The following is a 19,397-nucleotide window of genomic DNA, read 5'->3' as shown; positions in this document are numbered from 1 at the left end:
AAGTCTTTAAAAGTAATGAAAAAAAAGTCATTAAAAGTAATGACAAAAAGTAATTAAAAGTAATGAAAAGTCATTGAAAAAAGTAATTTAAAAAGTCATTGAAAAAAGTAATTTAAAAAGTCATTAAAAGTAATGAAAAAAGTCATTAAAAGTAATGAAAAAAGTCATTAAAAGTAATGAAAAAAGTCTTTAAAAGTAATTTAAAAGTAATGAAAAGTCATTAAAAGTAATGAAAAGGTCTTTAAAAGTAATGAAAAAAAGTCATTAAAAGTAATGAAAAAGTCTTTAAAAGTAATGAAAAAAGTCATTAAAAGTAATGAAAAAAGTAATTAAAAGTAATGAAAAAAGTAATTAAAAGTAATGAAAAAAGTCATTAAAAGTAATGAAAAGTCATTGAAAAAAGTAATTAAAAGTAATGAAAAAAGTCATTAAAAGTCATGAAAAAACGTCTTTAAAAGTAATGAAAAAAGTAATTTAAAAACGTATTAATAGAAGTCATGAAAAAAGTCAAAGTATCGTATGTCCAAAAAACAAACCAATTGATCGATCATTGAGGAGGAATCAGCTGATCAATCCGTCTGAAATTTAGGCTGGGTGAACCCTGCCTGAACTTCCGGGAAATTTGGATTTCGCTCGGCAGTTTAGGCTGGACACCCTCAGGCTTACTTTCGCTGTTACATTGCCAGAATCTTTGGCTCCAATCAGAAACGGCCATTCTCTCCTGGCACGCTATTGGCCGGTGACGTGACGATGACGAAACATAATGGGCATCGTACATTGATCCCGCCTCTTGAGCAGTAGAAACAAAGCGCAGCTTCCCCAGACTAATGTTCAATCTTAAAAGATTGACCTTAGTATGGTGAAAACCAGACTATCTGAAATTATTTTTATTTAACAATTCAAAATGAGTCATAATAACCTCATCATATAACCGGCCATGTTTTCCATGCAGGAACTGAGTATTTTACACCGTGGTATTAGTACTTTTACTTCCGAATACTTCCTTTCACCACTGCTGGACATAAACCGAATGTCTTCACTGCATTTTTAAATATATATATATATTTTTTTTTTTTCCACCAGGGAACCGTCATCATCATCGCCAATCACGGCGACCGGATCGATATTCCCGCCGGAGCGATGCTGGAGAACAAGATCGTTTCAGGAAACCTGCGGATCCTCGACCACTGAGGCATTCTGGGAAAAAAGACGCGCAGACAAGCCGTTGAGAGAGAGAGGTTAATTTTAGTCTCTTTGCCGATGAACTGTCAAGCTTGTGTTTTTTATTAGTCCATTTCCAACGTTTGAAAAAAACAGACGGGGTCAAAGGTCAATTCGTCTTCCTGATGTTACTGCAAACAACCAAAGTCTGAGGCCGCTGCGGTCGTCTGTTTCTGCTGTCAAATAAACAAGTGCAATATGGGTAATCTGAGTGTCGTGTTGGGTTTTAATTCCTCTTTAATCAGTGTCAGTATGTAAGAAGAGGACGTCGTCATGGTGACGTCACCCTTTGGTTTGTGAACTCCGGCGTTTCAGAGTCTGTGTGACCGGTGAAAGGAAGTGACCATATTTAGACAGCGAGGAGCGACGGGTGGATCTGTCAAATTCTTCAAAACCAACGGGTGATGTCACCATGACTACGGCAACTTCCTGTTTACAGTCTGTGGGTTAAATGGATGTTTTTTGTGGGGGTAGAAACGTTAGAAAAACAACTTTTCCTCGACGTGCTTTATAAAAAACAAATTAAATTTTTTTTTAAATATATATATATATATATAAAATACAAATAATAGAAATAAATGAATTCACCGGCCTCGAAACTAAAAACGAGCAACAGAAAACAAACCGAAGGACAACAAGTCGCTCCATCATCCCGTTTTATTCACATCAGGTTTCAAAGGATTCAAGACATTTTGGATTCTCAGACATGCAGCCCGTCTCTCTCTCTCTCTCTCACACACACACACACACTCTCTCACTCTCACACACACACACACTCTCACTCACACACACACACACACACACACACACAGTGGTATGGTAGGCACACTGCAGTGGAGAGCTCAGACGTGTCGATCAAAAGGAGGCACTTCTGAAGCGGACAGTGATGATAGTCGATGCTCTTTTGTTTTCAGGAAGCTTCACAGCTGCAGTCACATGACACGTGGTTTCCTCTGGATATTATCTTGACAAAAAAATAAATATTTTCTCCGTAATAAACCCGTTGTATTAAAAGTACTTTAGTAGCGGATTAAAGCCAGAAGAAATGAGTTTGGCTGCCTGTAGTGTTGCTGTCGGTTCGAGGGACTGCAGGTGATGTGACCACAGCTGGGAAAAAGGGTGCGTTCAAAGACACCCGGGAACAGAAAATCTGTCGCTTTGTGTTTGTGAAGTGGAGGGAGCTCTTAATTCTGCCTTCAAAAATGCCCCAACAAGTTATCGTTTGTGGAACGAAGGTGACGTAAGGAAGAAAAGAAGAAAAAACGGTACCTGAATGCACCATGAGAAAAGCGATGTCGGTTTCAGGGAATTATTTAGATTTTGTGCAGCTTTTGATTCAGATTTTCTGTTCCCTTTTTGAGTGGTTTCAGCTTCGGAGGAAACAAAAGGAAAAGCTCACGTTCTGTTCATGCAGATAAATTAAAAGTAGAGTCGGAGGGAGGACAGCAGTTTGAGTCAACGGCTGATTTTCATGCTTCGTGATTGGGACAGTTTGAAGGAAACAAGTGGAATTGAAGAGTTAATTCCCTCACTTAGAAAGGTGTTTTACTTTGGTAACGACAGGATGCAGCTGTGATGCGTTTCACAGTCTGGATGTTTATTTTGAAAAAGAATCAGGAAAACTAACTCTTCAGTTACACATTTTGGGAGCGTTCCTCCAGGGTCTGGATTTCCAGGCCTTGAAAATCAGCAAGTCTGTGTTTTAAAAGAATGGCTGATGAATGAGATTGGGAGGGAAAAAAAGTTTGGAAACACCAGGAAGGAATCTTGTTGATTCTTTCAGAGCAGGAAGGAGAGAAAAAAATTAAATATTCTTCCCAGAGCAAATCGTTTGTTGAGCAAAAAGTCTGCGAAACCAGCGACAGAAAACGTTTTGGTCTCAGCGTGCGTCGATGATAAAAATCCCTTCGGCTCCGACGTCGGGAGGAAAAGTTCGCCACAGTATAGAATGTTTTCAAGACGACAGAAAAATAAATTACCCCGCCACTTCTGAAACATTATCTACACCCTTGGCCTAAAACCATCTCTAATAATTTACTCTTTCTGCTAAATTGCACACAGTGAGATGAGGTGGCAGCAGTTTTTAAGGAGGCTCTGTTTGTTACTCAAAGTCATTTAAGGTGGAACTGTTCAGGAAGCCCCCAGCGAGTTGCTGCTCTCCCAGTTGTCATTTTTTGGTCCCTGCGGGGCCTTCTCCTGCCGTCGGCCGGCCGCCGTCAGCCCCCCCAGAGGTCGGGGCCCGTCGCCGGGTCGGTGGGTCCTGGACCCACTGGTCCCCCCCCGGATCACCTCTTCTGTTCCCAGATCTCGGCCATGTTCAGGTCCAGCCAGTCGAGACTCTTCAGCGCCTGGACGTTCTCCGTGTAGAACGCCACGTCCACCACCACCAGCCTGCAGACACCCGTCAGTCAAACAGTTCAAACAGCTGATTAACGATGCCGAAGTAACTTCATAATGATGACGATTTGAAAAAAGTGCTGAGTCATGCTTTGTTAGGTCTGTCTGCAAGACCACAAGATAACTACTTCTGGTCAGGTCTGGTCTCTGGTCTAATGTGAGCTACTATCTAGACCTCTGGGGGACCACAGACAGTCTCTGGTCTGGTCTGGTCTCTGGTCTAATGTGAGCTACTATCTAGACCTCTGGGGGACCACAGACAGTCTCTGGTCTGGTCTGGTCTCTGGTCTAATGTGAGCTACTATCTAGACCTCTGGGGGACCACAGACAGTCTCTGGTCTGGTCTGGTCTCTGGACTAATGTGAGCTATTATCTAGACCTCTGGGGGACCACAGACAGTCTCTGGTCTGGTCTGGTCTCTGGTCTAATGTGAGCTACTATTTTTACCCGTTCTGCGGTCCTCCGTCGTTGACGACCCCGAGTCGAGCCAGCTGCCTCTTCAGGTGCATCTTGAAGCCGCCGTTGATCCTCAGGAACAACATCTGTGGAGGAAGTCAGGGGTCAGGGGTCAGGGGTCAGCTGATGTTAGTTCCTCTGCTGGAGACACGAGGTCCGGTTCTACTGGACTCACCTGCGTCTGCTCCTCGGGTAGAAGCTCAGAAATGGCTTCGTGCATCTTGGCCATCTGCTTGCAGACGTTCCTGAAGCAGGCCGACGGCATCGGGGCCTTCACTTCGTACTGAGGGCACAACGGCACGGTCACGTGGGAATCCAACCAACAACCCACACAACACCAAACTCAAATACTTTTTTGATGATATTCGGGTTCATTTGCAGGCGGGTCAGTTAAAATAACATCAATATTTAAGTTATAATCGGGGCCCAGTACAAATTTAAATTAAATAATACAAAAAGGAATATTAATAACTCACGTCAACATATTTACAGCTTCTTGCTTCGATAGTTAAACAAATACAAAAAGAGAAATATGTGTTTCCTCTGTACGAGGAAATAACGCCACAACATAAAAAAAAAAACTTGAACTACACGTGATTATTATTTCTTAAAATCTGTATCATTATTAAAAACTACAAGACGAAGACCCGGGGTCCTGGTCTAGGGAGCAGGATTTTGGGTTAGCGAGGGTTAACTGGTTCCGTTCTTACCAGACAGATCACCATGGTAACGGATGCTTTTAAAGCGTGAGCTCACCTTTGATAACACCTTCTCAAACAGACTGTCCATGATGGCCACCAGCTTCGCCGATATCTCTGCTATGTGGTCGTTGTAGTCCTGAAATAAATAGCATCCCATTACAAAATGACTTCAGACTCAGAAAAAACTACATTTTTAAATCTGATTTTATGTTTTAACTCTTTGGATCAAAACTGTATGAATCTTTATTTAAATTATATATTTATAATTATATTTATAGAGCTATAGTGGAATGTTATTAATGTACTTAAGTACATATTAGAGGTACTTGTACTTTACTTGAGTATTCACACTTTACATCACGTTGTACTTCTACTCCACTCCGTCTCAAAAGGGTAAAGATGGCACTTTTTACTACGTTTGTCTGACGGCTTTCACTACGTTTCAGATGACAGACTTAAAATAATAAATAAACATAAAAATAAATAAATGACTAAAAATAAATAAATATCAAAATAAATATATAAATGAATAAATATAAAAATAAATAAATTATAAAAATAAATAAATACATATAAAAATAAATAAATTAATATAAAAATAACCAAATAAATATAAAATAAATAAATATATAAATGAATACATGTAAAGATACGTTATAAAAAAATAATAAATATAAAAATAAATAAATATAAAAATAAATAAATATAAAAATAAATAAATACAATAGAAATCAAACATTTTACTCCACATTTTAGTGCATTTTGCTGATAATACTGTTACTTGACTCAGTGAAGAATCCATCCTCTCCACTGACGAGTGTGTCTGTGTGAGGAAAGTGTTGTTTTCATGTGCGTTACCTTGGTGATGTGGTCGAAGTGTCTGAGGACGCTGAACTGTTTGGGCTGCAGTTTGGTCTCAAAATGAGCTCTGATGACGGGAATGTAGTGAACCACCAGCTGTAGGCAGCGGGAAGCTAACGCTGCGCACACACACACACACACACACACACACACACACACACACACACACACACACACACACACACACTCTCAGATTCATCATCATGTCTGCATCTGTCATGCGAGGTGAAGCGTGGTCTGAAGAGAGGTTTACCGAGGTTTTTGGTGGTGATGGTCTTCAGACCGACGACCTGCAGAGCTCCGGCTCCCAGAACCAGCTGGCAACTCCGAGAGTTGAAGTGCTGCAGAAACACAAGAAGAAGAAGAAGACATCCGCTAAAGGGAGGACGTTCAAAACATTCAGAAGAAAATCAAAACGGACGCGAGTACCAAAAAATTAAATCTGCTTCCGTGTGTTGATATGAAGAGTTTTCTTCATGTTTTCTCTCCACGTGTTCATAAATGCATCATCTATAAGATTGTTCCGTTATGGATAACGAGAAAAATCAGCTGAAAAAAATATTATATATGGTTTATTTATGCAGGAAAACTTTACGACGTGTGATCTTCCTATTGACGAAGATTTCATTGTTTTTAACTAAAAAGATAAAATATTGTTTCTCAACAAAATGTTCAGTGATTCCAGTGTGTTTTATATCATATACATGATATTTCATAAGCTCGTGGTGGCGTTGCCGTGTTGATTGACAGGGAGATAAACCAATCAGATGGTCTGCAGGCCTCCCTTAGAGACTGACAGGGTTTCCTCGTGGACCTGGTCTGAGCGTGTGAGGCGGTTCTGACCTTGAGGAGGTCCGACAGACGCGTCAGCATGTCGGTGGCGATGGACGGGATGTCATTGACGCACTGACAGTATTCCAGAAAGATCCGGATCAGCAGCAGGACCGTCCTGAGGAAGCAGACGCATCATAATCCTGTGTTTATGGTACATTAATTATGTTTACTGATGCTTCGCCGTGAAGGAGGTCACGTACCCGACGACGGCGTATTTCTGCCCGTTGACGAGCAGGAACTCGGCGGGCTTCCTGTCCTCTGGACCTGCACAGAAACGCTACACGTCACCTTCTTCAAAGCTGCACGATATTAATGGAGGTCTGTTCTACGTGTCACCTTTATTATTATTATTATTATTATTATTATTATTATTATTATTATTATTATTATTATTAATAATTATTCAGCCAGAATCAATTTTTGGTTTATTCTAGAAAAACAAAGTCTTGCTCTGATTTCCTTCAATAAAAATAATTGTAGAAAAATAAGGATTTTAAAGATAAACATAGGCCTCTTTCACCGGAGAGTAAAACTGGATCTAAAGATGGTCTCCATGTGGTCCCACGAATCAACGAATTTACAATAAAATTAATTATTAAAATAAAAAATACATAAAATACAATAAATGAAATAAAATAAATAAATAAATAAATACATAAATAAATAAATACTTAAATAAAATTCAATAAATAATTAAAATAAATAAATACATAAATTAAATTAATTTAAATAAATAAATGAATGAAATTCATTTTATTTTCTTATTTTTTTTTATTTTTTTTTTTTATTATTATTATTATAATTTACATTAACATTTTTATTATGTGAAATAATTCGTTTTTCTTTCTTTTTTTAACAGAAATAAACTATTCATTCATTCATATTCATTCAAATAAAATAAATAACTAAATAAAACAAATAAAATAAATACATAAATAAAATAAAATAAATTAATGAAATAAAATAAATAACTAAATAAATAAAATAAATGTTTGGATAGAAACGTGGTCTTATAAGAGCAGCTGGGGTCATTCAAGCTAAACACGCATGTTAACCTCACGAGGGGTATCTGGTCTGGGGGGTTTGGGGTACCTGGGATTTTGCGCTCCGGTAGTGTTATCCTTCCATCGGCGATAGAGTTGACCAGATCCTGAAACTCAGCAGGAACCTCCGCCTGCTTCCAGCGCTCGTTGTCCAGGAGGAGGCTGCAAACCACGACAACACACCGAATATATCAACTTCAGTGGTGGAATAACGTACATTTACTAAGTCTGTCAGCCCCCTGGTGGCCAGCAGCGAGAATGCAAGTTCAACAGCCTGGTCCAGACGGAGATATCGATTTAAGCCACGGCCTTTTACAATCATTCTTACAATTTTGCCATAAAATAAATATGGTACAGAACATCTTTGGGTTGAAAAAAACAAAACAACAATCAGCCCGGCCACATTTTGAGCTGCGGGTCACCTGAGTTTGTTCTTGCGTTCTTCATGGAAGCGGTGGACGAAGCGGTTGGCCTGGCTCTGCAGCGCCCCCCTCAGGGAGACGCTGCGCCGGCCACACAGCTCCTCGGTTTCCCTGACGAAGCCCTCCACGGCCTGAGAGAGGCACACGAACTCCGCCGAGCTCAGACGCTCCAGAGAGCCGTCCTGTCGGGGTCACATGACACCGTATCTCATTAACAAAGCCTCAAGTCCTCGGGGTTTTAAAACATTCCAGACGACGTTAACGGTGAATGTAAACAGTGGAGCGGCTGTGATGTCACGGCGTGCGGCTCCTACCTTGGCTCTGGCGGTGAGCACTTTGGCGCAGCGGTCGTGGCTGACGTCGGAGGCGGCGTACAGCAGCTCCTGGATGTTGTTGATGACGCGGTTCAGCTCCAGATCGGCGGGCATCATGTTCTCACCGGACCTGAAAACAAACACGCCGGGGACAGAATCACATTCCTGCACTAAAGCTGCATTTACAGTCTATTCTATTTGGATTTAGTGTCACTTTGAGGGCTTTATCACATTTTTTAATGTTCTAGATTTATTGCTTACTGTTTTAAAGGTTATCCTAATGCTTGTTTGTATCCATAAGTGACACGGGAGGCGGAGCTACAACAGAATCCTTAATAAAGACATTTTTAGGCCAAAAAAACGTTACAATTAACTTTAATGAGCTGAAAACAGAGAGAATACGAAAATGTTTTATCTGATATGAAGAGAGTTGTTTCTCTCCACATCCTCATAAATGCATCATCTATAAGATTCCATAGACTTTATTAATTACACACATTCGGTACAGTGTGCACTTAAAACAAAATTAAAAAATGTATTGTAAAAAGAAAGTAATTATTTAAAAGTATAATTTAAAGCATGTTTATTAAATATTATTTTTTAGTATTTGTAGAGATTGGAAGAAAGGACAAGGCCGTGGTAGCGACCTGTCAATCAGCAGGTAAGCCCCGCCCCCTAAAGCATCTTCCTGGTCTGGTGGACTCTAAATGGACCTGTCAATCAGCAGGTAAGCCCCGCCCCCTAAAGCATCTTCCTGGTCTGGTGGACTCTAAACGGACCTGTCAATCAACAGGTAAGCCCCGCCCCCTAAAGCATCTTCCTGGTCTGGTGGACTCTAAACGGACCATAATGGACTAAATGAACATCATGCGTTGCTCTGGAGCGACTGGGTGAAATCAATCAACCTTTAAAGAAGAAGAGTAAAGACATACATGAAGTTCTGGTCCCTGCTGACGGAGGTCTCTGTAGCCCCCGAGGCAGAGTCGCTGCAGACTGCCTCCCCCCGACTCTGCTGGGTCCTGGAGCCTCCAGCAGAGCTCTGAACCTGGACCACCTGCTGCTGCTGCTGCTGCTGCTGGGCCTCGTTTAGGGCGTCGCTGATGAACAGACCCTCGTGGGTCAGGTAGGCCAGCTCCGCTTCCCCCTGCAGGACCAGCTGGCCATGGGGGGCCTCCTGAACCGAAGCCCCCGAACTGGCCTCCTCTGTGAGCCGGTTCTTCTGGTTTGAGGCCAGAACCTCCAGAACCACGTTTTTGATCACGAGCAGAGTGACCTGACGGACAGCAGGGGAAGAAACCAGGCATTCCTGAGTGAGTCTACTTTATTCACATGATGTAGCTGTGAGCTACGTTGGTTACATAGAATCACGTAGAATAGAATATCAACACACAGACTCACCTTGATCCTCTGCAGGAAGACAAGGAAACTCTCAAAGACGTTCGTCAGCAGCTCGAACCACTGAGGGAACGTCATCAGACGCATCTGTTCAGGTAGCCTGGGGGGGGGGGAGAGGAGGGAGGGAGGGGGAGGGAGAGAGAGAGGGAGGGGGAGAGAGAGGTGGGAGGGAGAGAGGGAGGGAGGGGGAGGGAGGAGGGAGGAAGGGGGAGAGAGAGGGAGGGAGAGAGAGAGGGGGGAGGGAGAGAGAGGAGAGAGAGAGGGGGGAGGGAGAGAGGGAACGTTATCTACTTTGTGTTGATAAGACGGAGCCACCTCGTCTCCTTTCAAAGTTTAAAATGATTAACCTCTGAACCCCACACACACACACACACACACACACTCACACTCACACTCACACTCACACTCACACTCACACACACACACACACACACACACACACACACACACACACACACACACACACACACACACTTCTTACTCACTTAGTGACGACTTCAGCATCAATTTCTTCTATGTGTAAAACGTTTTCTGCCACACACTGAAACACACACAGTGGTGGGATTAAAGGAGCGTTACAACAACATGGCTTCATGTTTGGTCTCTAACCCGCGGTGACGTCGTACCTGAGAGACGACGGCCTTGGCAGCAATCATCGTCTCATCGCTGTAAATGTCCAGAAAGTCCAGTTTCCTCTGCCGCAGCAGGCCGAACACCAGAGACTCCAGACGCTCCTGAAACACACACATAAAACCCACATAAAACACAGGTCAAGGGTCAAAGTGCAGATTCAAAACGTAAACCGACGGCAGCCTTTTTGATTCGTCAAGAAATGTGATTTGAAATTTGATATAAATTAGGATTTCTTCAACCAAGCTGAGATCAACATCACAGACACAAGACCCATCATTTATATAAATCACACATCATGAGCATTTCCTTTATATTCATATGGTGATTTAAAATCATTTCTTGTCCATTTGATACACAATAACCAGCCCCTAAAGACTGTTCTGGAGACAGAAGCCCAGGATTTAAACATTTAGTTTCTCTAACCTGCCTGGAGACCAGATGGATTCACACCATGTTATAAACTATTAGTCTCATCCTACAGCATTTAAACCATCCGGCCCTCCAAGCAGATTAAAACAAACAAATCAAATGATTATTTCCAGACCAATCAATCACTGAACCCCACGTTTCAGCAGCAGGCGTGATTACCACGTGTGTGTGTGTGTGTGTGTGTGTCCCACCTTCTGTGAGGCAGCGTTTGGTTGTTGAACCTGTGACGGGCAATAACAGTTAGACACTCAAATCCTGGTTTATAATGAATAAAGAAATGAAACGTGTAACCCCCCCCCCCCCCCCGGGATTCTGTTATCCTCCATCATGAAACTCTGATCAAGACTTGCTGATAATCCTGAACTGGACTCACGTGAAGGATCGTGTGTTTTAATTCTGTATTCTCTACATATATAACTACTATATATATATATATATATATATATATATATATATATATATATATATATATATATATATATATAACTACTCTATAACATATAAATACTCTCCGGTTCTGATAGAACTGATGCATCTAAGCCAACATCTTGACGTTGCCGTTGCTGAAACCTCCGACCCATGGCAGACTTTTGATATGACTACATTTAGGACAAGCTCTGCATGGATAATTCCCTCCTGGATCGGGCCGACTGCTTTGAAGAGGCTTGTCGTGTAATAAACGGTGACAAACAGCAGAGCGGACGATACTGGGTTTGTTCAGACCTTCTCCAGGAGATGCGGCTCGTCCTTCAGGCTGCGGTGCAGATCGCTGCGAGCGTACATGCTGAAGTCCTCCACCATCATCTTGTCGATCAGCTTCTCCAGCTCACACAGCTGGGAGCCCAGGTGTCTGAGGGGCGGAGAGACAGACAGGCAGACAGACAGACAGACAGACAGTCAGTAACATCACAGCTGCAGTCTGGTTTCTGACTTCCTGTACTCAGGACTTTAAAGGCCACGTGAAATGATTTGTTGATCATCTGTGGTTTAATGTGACGAGGACGTAACCTATTAATTGAATTATTCATTAAAAACATATTTTTTTAAACTATGAGTTGATTATTTTGAAAAACAGATTCTCATGAGACAATATGAAAATGTAATACCAGGATTATCTTGACCAAAATAATAAGATATTATCCAGATAATCATCAAAATGTGCTCAAAACTATTAAATGCTGGAAACAAATATTTGATTGTGTCACAGATGAACATCCTTCATAGAGAACAATCTAATAATCTTAAACAAGAGGATCATGAATCATAAGGTTTCCCTGCATGAATCGTTATTTTTGGATCATTTATTTTTTTAAATCAAGCTCTATTTTTCACATCTCTACCATTATAACATATAGACATATATTTAAGTAAGGATATTACTTGTTGTAATGTCCTTAACACAATAATGTGTTCTTACTAATGTCACTAAGTAATCATCCGTTTTGTTTCTGTTAATAAATATAAAATACTTTAATGTAGATTCCCATCTTTTATTTATTTTGTTCTGTCTAAACTGTGTTTTCGTTGAAGGGGTTCCTTCCTGATAAAGACAGTGTGTGAACGTGTGATGGAGCGGCCTCCTCACCTGAAGCTGTGGATCCCCTGCAGCTCCTGCTGCAGCACCTCCTTGGTGGTGGAGATGAGCTCCAGCGCTCCGACGAACTCGGAGGTGGAGAGCAGCAGCTGCACGGTGGGCTGCGTCTGGTGCACCGCCGCCATCAGCTTCAGCTTGTTGTGCAGCTTCACGCAGTTGTTGCGTGTGACGGCGGTGCTGAGGGCCCGCAGAGGCCCCTGGCACATGACCCGGTCGATGGCGGCGGTCCGACCCCGCAGGACGGCCACGGCCCGCTGCGTCTCCTGCAGCCGGTCCTGCAGCTCGTGCTGCGACGACATGGCGTGGAAGAAGGCCTCGGAGCGCAGGGAGATCTGCCGGGCGATGCTGACCTCCACCACGTCCAGGTAGTGACTCAGCTGGGGGGGGGGGGGGGGTTACACTGGTGAGAACAGCCGTCTGTGTTGTGTGATCGTCTGTTTGTTGTCAGAGGTAGGGCCCTACATGAAATCCGTTTTCATTTTTTTTCCAGATTCCATTTTATTTCCCCCCCAAATTCTGTGTTTTCCAATTTTAGAGCTTTTTTTTTTTCATAAAATGATGTCTAATCATGTGGTTGATCTGATGAAGAAGCATTCTAGTAGTTATTATTGTAATTCCTTGTCATTCAGAGACCATAAACATGTGTATGTGCAATCATTAATGGAGGAACGTTTCCGATGTGACATTCTGGTTGTTGCGGGTCGAGTCATTCTTACATCGCTAAAACTCAGAGAAAAGTCAAATAAACGTCTTTGACATGACCACCGATCTGTGTGTGTGTGTGTGTGTGTGTGTGTGTGTGTGCGTCACAGGGAGACAGACAGAGTGAGTTTACCTTCTCCTGCAGCAGTTTGGAGGAGGCCACGTCTCGGCTGCTCTTCCCTCCGGCGCTGTTGAAGTGCGACCACGGCAGCACGGCGTTGAAGGTGGCCGGGTCCTCCAGCGCAAACTCAGGCTTCATGAAGATCTGAACATAAAAAACATATCGTGAGACACACGGACACACACGGACACACCCAGACACACACAGACACACACACCTTTACAAAGTTAGTAACGTTTCGTCCGTTATGTTTGAAATAGTGACGTTTTAGAAAAGTTGTAAATGGGACTTATACTGCACAAGTGTTTATAAAATGATGTTTCATACAGTTTTCCATGTTTAAATGTGGCCCCTTATTTATTCAGGGTTCCTCCACCTTTTCCAAAGTCAAATTCAAGCACTTTTCAAGCATTTCAAGGTGCATCTCCATGCTTTTCCAGCCCCTTCCAGCTGTGGTAAACTCCATATTTGTACCAATCCAATGGTCAGTATTCAGTCTACTTATTATGTCACTTGTTCATCACATTAAATGAGATGTTATTGTCCTCTAAACAACCAACATGATGTTTGGAGACAGCTTTTTACAGAAGGACCACAAATGAAAGGAAAACTAATTCCACTAACAGATCCACAGAAATATAATCACCAACTATTTTCATCATCTGTTCATCATCAAAAGGCATTTTTCATAAAGAAATGTCAGAAAATGCTGTTTTCAGTCCCTCAAATATGGAGATCTTCTTTTCTCTGTTCTATCATAGATGTCATCACATACAACACACATTTCAAGACCTTTAGTCTACATCCAAGCAACACACTTCTCTCAGCTTTTGGGGATTTTGGGGGTTTCTTCACATATCTGTGATGCAACAAACACAAGAATGAAGTAAAGTAGTGAAGTGTTACCTTCGGGACTTGTTCCAGATCAGCTCTGGATTTATCTGCAAACAAGAAAAGCTCCGGATCAGCCACTCAATCTGGATTTTAGATCATTTTACATTCTGAATGACGAAGTTGAATGGACTTTTGAATGGAGGAAAAAACACAGGAAAAACATCAAGGCGACGCCTGCTTTTAAAGCCATTCCTGGTTGTTATAATTAACACAGATCAATCGGTACAAAAGGTGCAAAAATACCTAATATATAAAACCAGTAAATATTGTTTTATTTTCTGGTTTTAAATTAAGAAAATAAACTAATAAAAGATTTAAGATGTGCAGTATATGAAACACAATTAGCATAAAGGATTGAAGAAGAATAACCGATTGGTGAGTAAATAAAGTGATTTTAAAGGGAGATAATGAAACCAAACGACTGTCACACTTTACTCAAAATCTAGAAACAAAAGCATGTCTGATGTTCATGACGAGCTCCATTTCCTGTCGGGGCTCATTCTAATGGCCCCTGAGAGGAGCCTGAGAGGGAGGGGGGGCTGGTTAATAACTCATACCGTGGTTGGGGGTGACACTGGAGACGGCGTCCACGTCGTCTTTGTTGGGACAGATTGTCTTGCAGCGTTCGTGGATTCTTTCCCTCTAAAAATAATAAAAAAAGAAGCTTATCATTAAAACACACCAACTCTGGTGAAACATGCAAGCAAAGGAACAAGGAAACGTCTTATTGTTGTTTAATTGTCTGTGAAACATCGTTCTGAAAGAGGAAATGATGACAGGCGGTTCAGGTAAGCATAATAAGATTAAAATGTTACGTTTTATGGCAAATTTAAAAACTTTGATTTCCTCTTTCACAGCTTTATGGAAATGCATATCAAGCCAAGTAATTCAAATAAAAACAACAAAATGAATAAATAATAATAATAATAATATGTAATAACTCTTATCTGGACATTTCTCTACAGGTCCGGGACCCCCTGGGGGTCTGCAGAGTTACTGCAGGGGGTCCCCCAAAATGATTTAAACCCAAACTTTTTTCTTCCAAAATTTTAAATTTTAAAAAATACACCGTAACATTAACCTCTAATAAGCAAATATAAATGTTAATTGTTGTGTTAATGTGGAATTGTGATAAGAAGTAATAAAACATTCAGTCGAGGAGGATGCCTCGGTGTTTGTGGCTCCTCCTCTACGTTCCCCCTGTGGTTAGTAAGGGTTTCCCATAAACTACGTCCATCTGCGGTGCACCAAACAGCTTTCAGAACCATTAATAATAAAACACATGAAAAACAACAACACTGCTGTGACAGATTTTTTTTAGCAGAGAGCAGTTTGTGAGCAGAGCTCCCGATACAGGAAGTCCAGATCAATAACTCCACTCTGTCTAACAACTCTCAGCTGATAGTTCTGCCTCTGACTTTCCTTTAACCGCTACGTTTTTATCATCATACCACCTCATTTTTATTTAATTTAAAACACATTTGCACAATGTGGAGGGAGATCTAAGTGCTAACAGTAATTGTTATGGAAGACAATAAATCAATTCCTTTTAAAGCAGGAAGCAAATGCAACAAGAAGAAGATCCCAACTAAATGGTTTGTTAAAAAAACAACTGCTTCAAGGTGATTCCTGACCCGCCCGTGAAGGTCACATGCAGTCTGCGGTGCGTTACCTGAGCCGTCTCCTGCAGGTACGGTCCGAAGTGTTCCCTGGTGATGTTGGGGAGGTAGAAGGAAGGCATCACCTCCGTCTCTGCGAAGTCCAGCCCCCACGTTTTGGTGAAAAAGTCGGACTCCCGCTTGGCGAGCCGCGGGTCGTTCAGCGCGGCGGGGAGGTTGACCTTCGAGCTGTACACCGTCCACCTGTCGTGCTCCGCCACCACGGACGGCCCGTCACACAGGCCCCGCCCCTCACCTGCAGGGGAACAGAAGCAAAGTATGATAAATAAAAAAACATGTAATCGACGAGCAAAATACTCCAGCTTCTCAAATGTATTTGTTTTATTTAACTGTAAAGTTGGATTTAAAGTATTTAATACACAACCTTTGGCTCTGGGGAAACACTTTTTCACTACTCTCTGACAGCGTGTAAGGTGGTGAGGTAATCAGTTAGTTAAAGCCCCTAAAAAACCAAGACTACAAATGTTAAACCCACCGGTGGGCTCCTTCGGGCAGACGTCGGGCAGGGAGCGGACGGACCGGATATCCCGCTCCTTGTGAAAGATCCCATCTCGGCCTCCGCGAGGCACTGGGGAGGAGACGTGGCTGGAGGCCATGGCATTGGGAGGAGCCTCCCAGGAGGCTAGCTGGAGACAGACAGACAGACAGACAGACAGACAGACAGACAGACAGACAGAGACGCAGGAACATTACATTAAAGAAGGATGAGGCTGTTGATATTATTTCTGCTGTCATCAACAAACATCTAAACCAACAGTGAATGTATCTGACAAATATCACGTGAGACTCAAAGCCAGAAATATCTTCTTCCTCAGAGTCTCCTTCGTTGACCAGAAACTAACTAACTAACTAACTAACTAACTAACTAACTAACTAACACACGGTCCTGCTGCCACAAATACTAACCAGACTAACGCGCTGATGAAAATAGTCCCGACCAAATGTAATTTTTTTTCCCTCCCTTTGTTTGTTAAAAACTACAGTGACCAGCTGTTTTAGGAAATAACTTCCCTGTCTTCACTTCTCTGCCATGACAGCGAAGAGTGACTTAAATCTTTAAAAACACCACATATATATATATATATATATATATATTTTGCTTCCATTAAGAGTTTTAAGCACATTTTGATGATAATCTGGGATAATATCATGAATATTTTGGCCAGGATAACCACAACATAAAATGTTCATATTGTCCCACACCGTATTATCATCCAGTTGAACCTGTGTTCGTTTCCACCCTCGCTGTCTTTCAGCTCTGTTTTTGGTCTCCACCAACTCCTGAGGGAAATATCCTTTCAGTCTCTTTAGCTGCCAAATCCTCCGCCACGTTCAACCGGCTTCTAACTAACTGCGTAGGACGGCTCATCAGGAAACAGCTGCCTGTTGCCGCTGGCAACGATGCTGACGAGAGCGCCAGGCAGAAAATATGCAGTGAAAACCAAAACTATGAGCTCTTCAGAGAGACTAATTAAAATGGAGGTGAAATCCAGAGACGGGTGATAATTTCCTGTGGCTTCGTCATCACGACGACGTTTAATATTACACAGAGTTATTGTTTGCATAAGTGATCAGTCCAGCTATTGGAACGTTTTATCTGACAGGGAATCAATCTGCAGAAGGGATGAATCATTTCAGTGACTTTTCAGTGTCTGGTCCAGCTTCTCCATTTCATGTTGACAGTAAAATGTTATTTTGGGGGTTTTATGCTTCCGGATAGTCTTTAAAGGAGGTCACGTTCAGTTTAAAGAAATCGTGATTGCTAAAACCGTAAGATTTATTTGCTTTGTCCTTTTTTGACGACAATAAATCGATATAATAATAATCAGCCCTAAAAAACTATTATCTGTCCTCTGCGACGCACACTGATGACAGATAAAAAAGCCTTGCTGAACGAGCGTGGTGAGGCTCAGGATGTGAAGCGGAGAGAGATGTGTTGTTGTTTCAGGTCTAATCTTGACTGCTCGGACTGACGAGGTGGAAGACCCTCTGCCGTTAATCCCACCACACCGACGAGAGGATTAGAGGAAATGTCTACAATCTCACCGTCCACACCGCCACTATTTTTAGCTCTTCCTGTCTACACTTAAAAATCTGTCTCATCTTCAGCGTTGGAAGAAACATTTCAAAGAGTAAAACTTCAGACTCTCGCTGTCAGACCGGCTCGTTTCCGCAGCCTACGAGACGTCTGAGGTAAAAATAGACATAATTGTCCTCTTTGCTTTGTTTCTGAAGAGACGTGCTGGTGTTGCACATTAAAATAAACTCCTCGCAGATTAAATTCACTATTGTGAAAAAACGAAATCACTTGGATTTAATTGATCAGTAAACCTGAGGGATGTTTCTGTATCACTGCAAGTTTATATCGGTTTTAATTAATTAAAGTGTAAACATTTAGAACAACAAAAACTCTTAACACAGCAGCGTTTGATTCACAGAAGCTTTCAAAATGAGCTGAACACAAAAAGAGCATTATCAGCAGAATTATTACGAAACCAAACAAATGAACAATCAAATAAAATAAATACGATAGTTCCCTGTAGTTTTATAAAGTAGCATCAGAGTCAAAGTAGTATATTGCTGTTTACACTTCGGAGTATAGCTCATCAACACTACCTTAAAGCCTTAAATCTCTTCTTCATCCAAACACTAGATCTTAAAGTGCTGCTCAAGCATTTTAGACTCGCATGTGCATAACGTTTGGAGGACGACAGATTTTAAAAAATAAATACAAATATGAGATATCCCAACTTCTGGATCCTAAATCAATGTATTTTCCACCTTTGCCTGGAAAACACCCACATCTGTCAAACACCAACTCTTCCATATGTATACAGCCTTTCTGTTGGACTTTAGTCGTTTCTCTGCGAAAGTACCTCAAAGAGTACAGTACTTATTTGCACACGCATAATTGCACCGTTTACATTTACATTTGCACTGTTTTACTGTTGTATAATTATTATTATTGTCGTTTTAACTTATGTCACATGCTGCCTTTAAATTACTTTGTTTTTATACTATTTTTCATACTAAGATGTTACATTGTTTGGCATTCTGTCGACAGCAAAAGGAGAGTTTCATCGTACAGGGAAACACGTTTCTTTACTGTGCGACGGTCTGACAATAAACCCTTTGAATCCTTGAAGCCTTGAATCCTTGAATCTTGAAGTTAACATTCCAGCTCTGCTGCCTTTCCAGAAGTGCAGGCAGTTGTGACAGCAGCTAGCCAAGCTAGCTTTAGCTTAGCATTCATCGCTGTAGCCGTTGGCGTCACATCCACTGGGCTTGACAGCGATGGTGGACGCTAAACGCTAACTCCAGACGCAAAAAAACTCGATTTCACTTTCGACATGGGGGCTGACGAGGCTCCGGGAGTCCCCGAAGGCCTGTGACTAAAGCTCACGCTCAAAAAAGCTAATGTTGTCAAGCGAGTCCAGCGGAGAGGAGAAGGGGAGGGGGTTACACGTAGACCAGCTAGCCAGCTAGCCGGACAGCTAACCTGCTAACACACCAAACACTCTGTGACGTAATTAAAACCGGTCACCGCGGAGCGTCGTCGCCTTCCGTACCTGTCGTTAGAAGCACAGCGGCCGCCGTCTCTCCTCTTCACCATGACAGGAACCGGGAGGAACCGGGAGGAAAACAACAGGACACAACAGCAGCAGGCACCTCCTCCAGTACACCGACCATCATGCACCGCA

The 19,397-nt window shown here is 42.0% G+C and overlaps 2 protein-coding genes across 4 annotated transcripts in view; one reads left to right on the top strand and one right to left on the bottom strand.

Moving 5' to 3' along the window:
• LOC311011473 (UTP--glucose-1-phosphate uridylyltransferase-like) overlaps positions 1-2,954 on the top strand; it is a 13,443-nt gene extending 10,489 nt beyond the window's left edge. For both annotated transcript variants that reach the window (XM_084006428.1, XM_084006427.1), the window contains exon 10: positions 1,084-2,954. In XM_084006428.1, the coding sequence (XP_083862554.1) occupies positions 1,084-1,191 (108 nt within the window). In that variant the 3' untranslated portion in view covers positions 1,192-2,954. The remainder of the gene's footprint in view (positions 1-1,083) is intronic.
• Positions 1,864-19,397, bottom strand: vps54 (VPS54 subunit of GARP complex). Of its 2 annotated transcripts, XM_084006425.1 has the most exons (24): positions 19,266-19,397; positions 16,172-16,322; positions 15,690-15,931; positions 14,575-14,659; positions 14,030-14,064; positions 13,136-13,267; positions 12,292-12,677; positions 11,430-11,556; positions 10,898-10,927; positions 10,271-10,378; positions 10,130-10,185; positions 9,648-9,744; positions 9,182-9,522; positions 8,250-8,379; positions 7,936-8,117; positions 7,563-7,675; positions 6,671-6,734; positions 6,480-6,585; positions 5,890-5,977; positions 5,634-5,755; positions 4,831-4,911; positions 4,250-4,357; positions 4,066-4,160; positions 1,864-3,612 (listed from the first exon to the last, which is right to left on the bottom strand). In XM_084006425.1, exons 2-24 carry the CDS (start codon positions 16,290-16,292, stop codon positions 3,507-3,509), a joined length of 2,955 nt encoding a protein of 984 aa, XP_083862551.1. In that variant the 5' UTR covers positions 16,293-16,322; positions 19,266-19,397; the 3' UTR covers positions 1,864-3,506. The 2 variants fall into 2 exon arrangements, with proteins under 2 accessions (XP_083862551.1, XP_083862552.1); XM_084006426.1 differs by lacking the exon at positions 10,898-10,927.

This window comes from Eutrigla gurnardus, assembly GCF_963514095.1.
Source record: "Eutrigla gurnardus genome assembly, chromosome: 3".
Classification (NCBI taxonomy): Eukaryota; Metazoa; Chordata; class Actinopteri; order Perciformes; family Triglidae; genus Eutrigla; species Eutrigla gurnardus.
The sequence above is the reverse complement of the archived record's forward strand: the minus strand, read 5'-3'. Positions and strand labels throughout refer to the sequence as shown.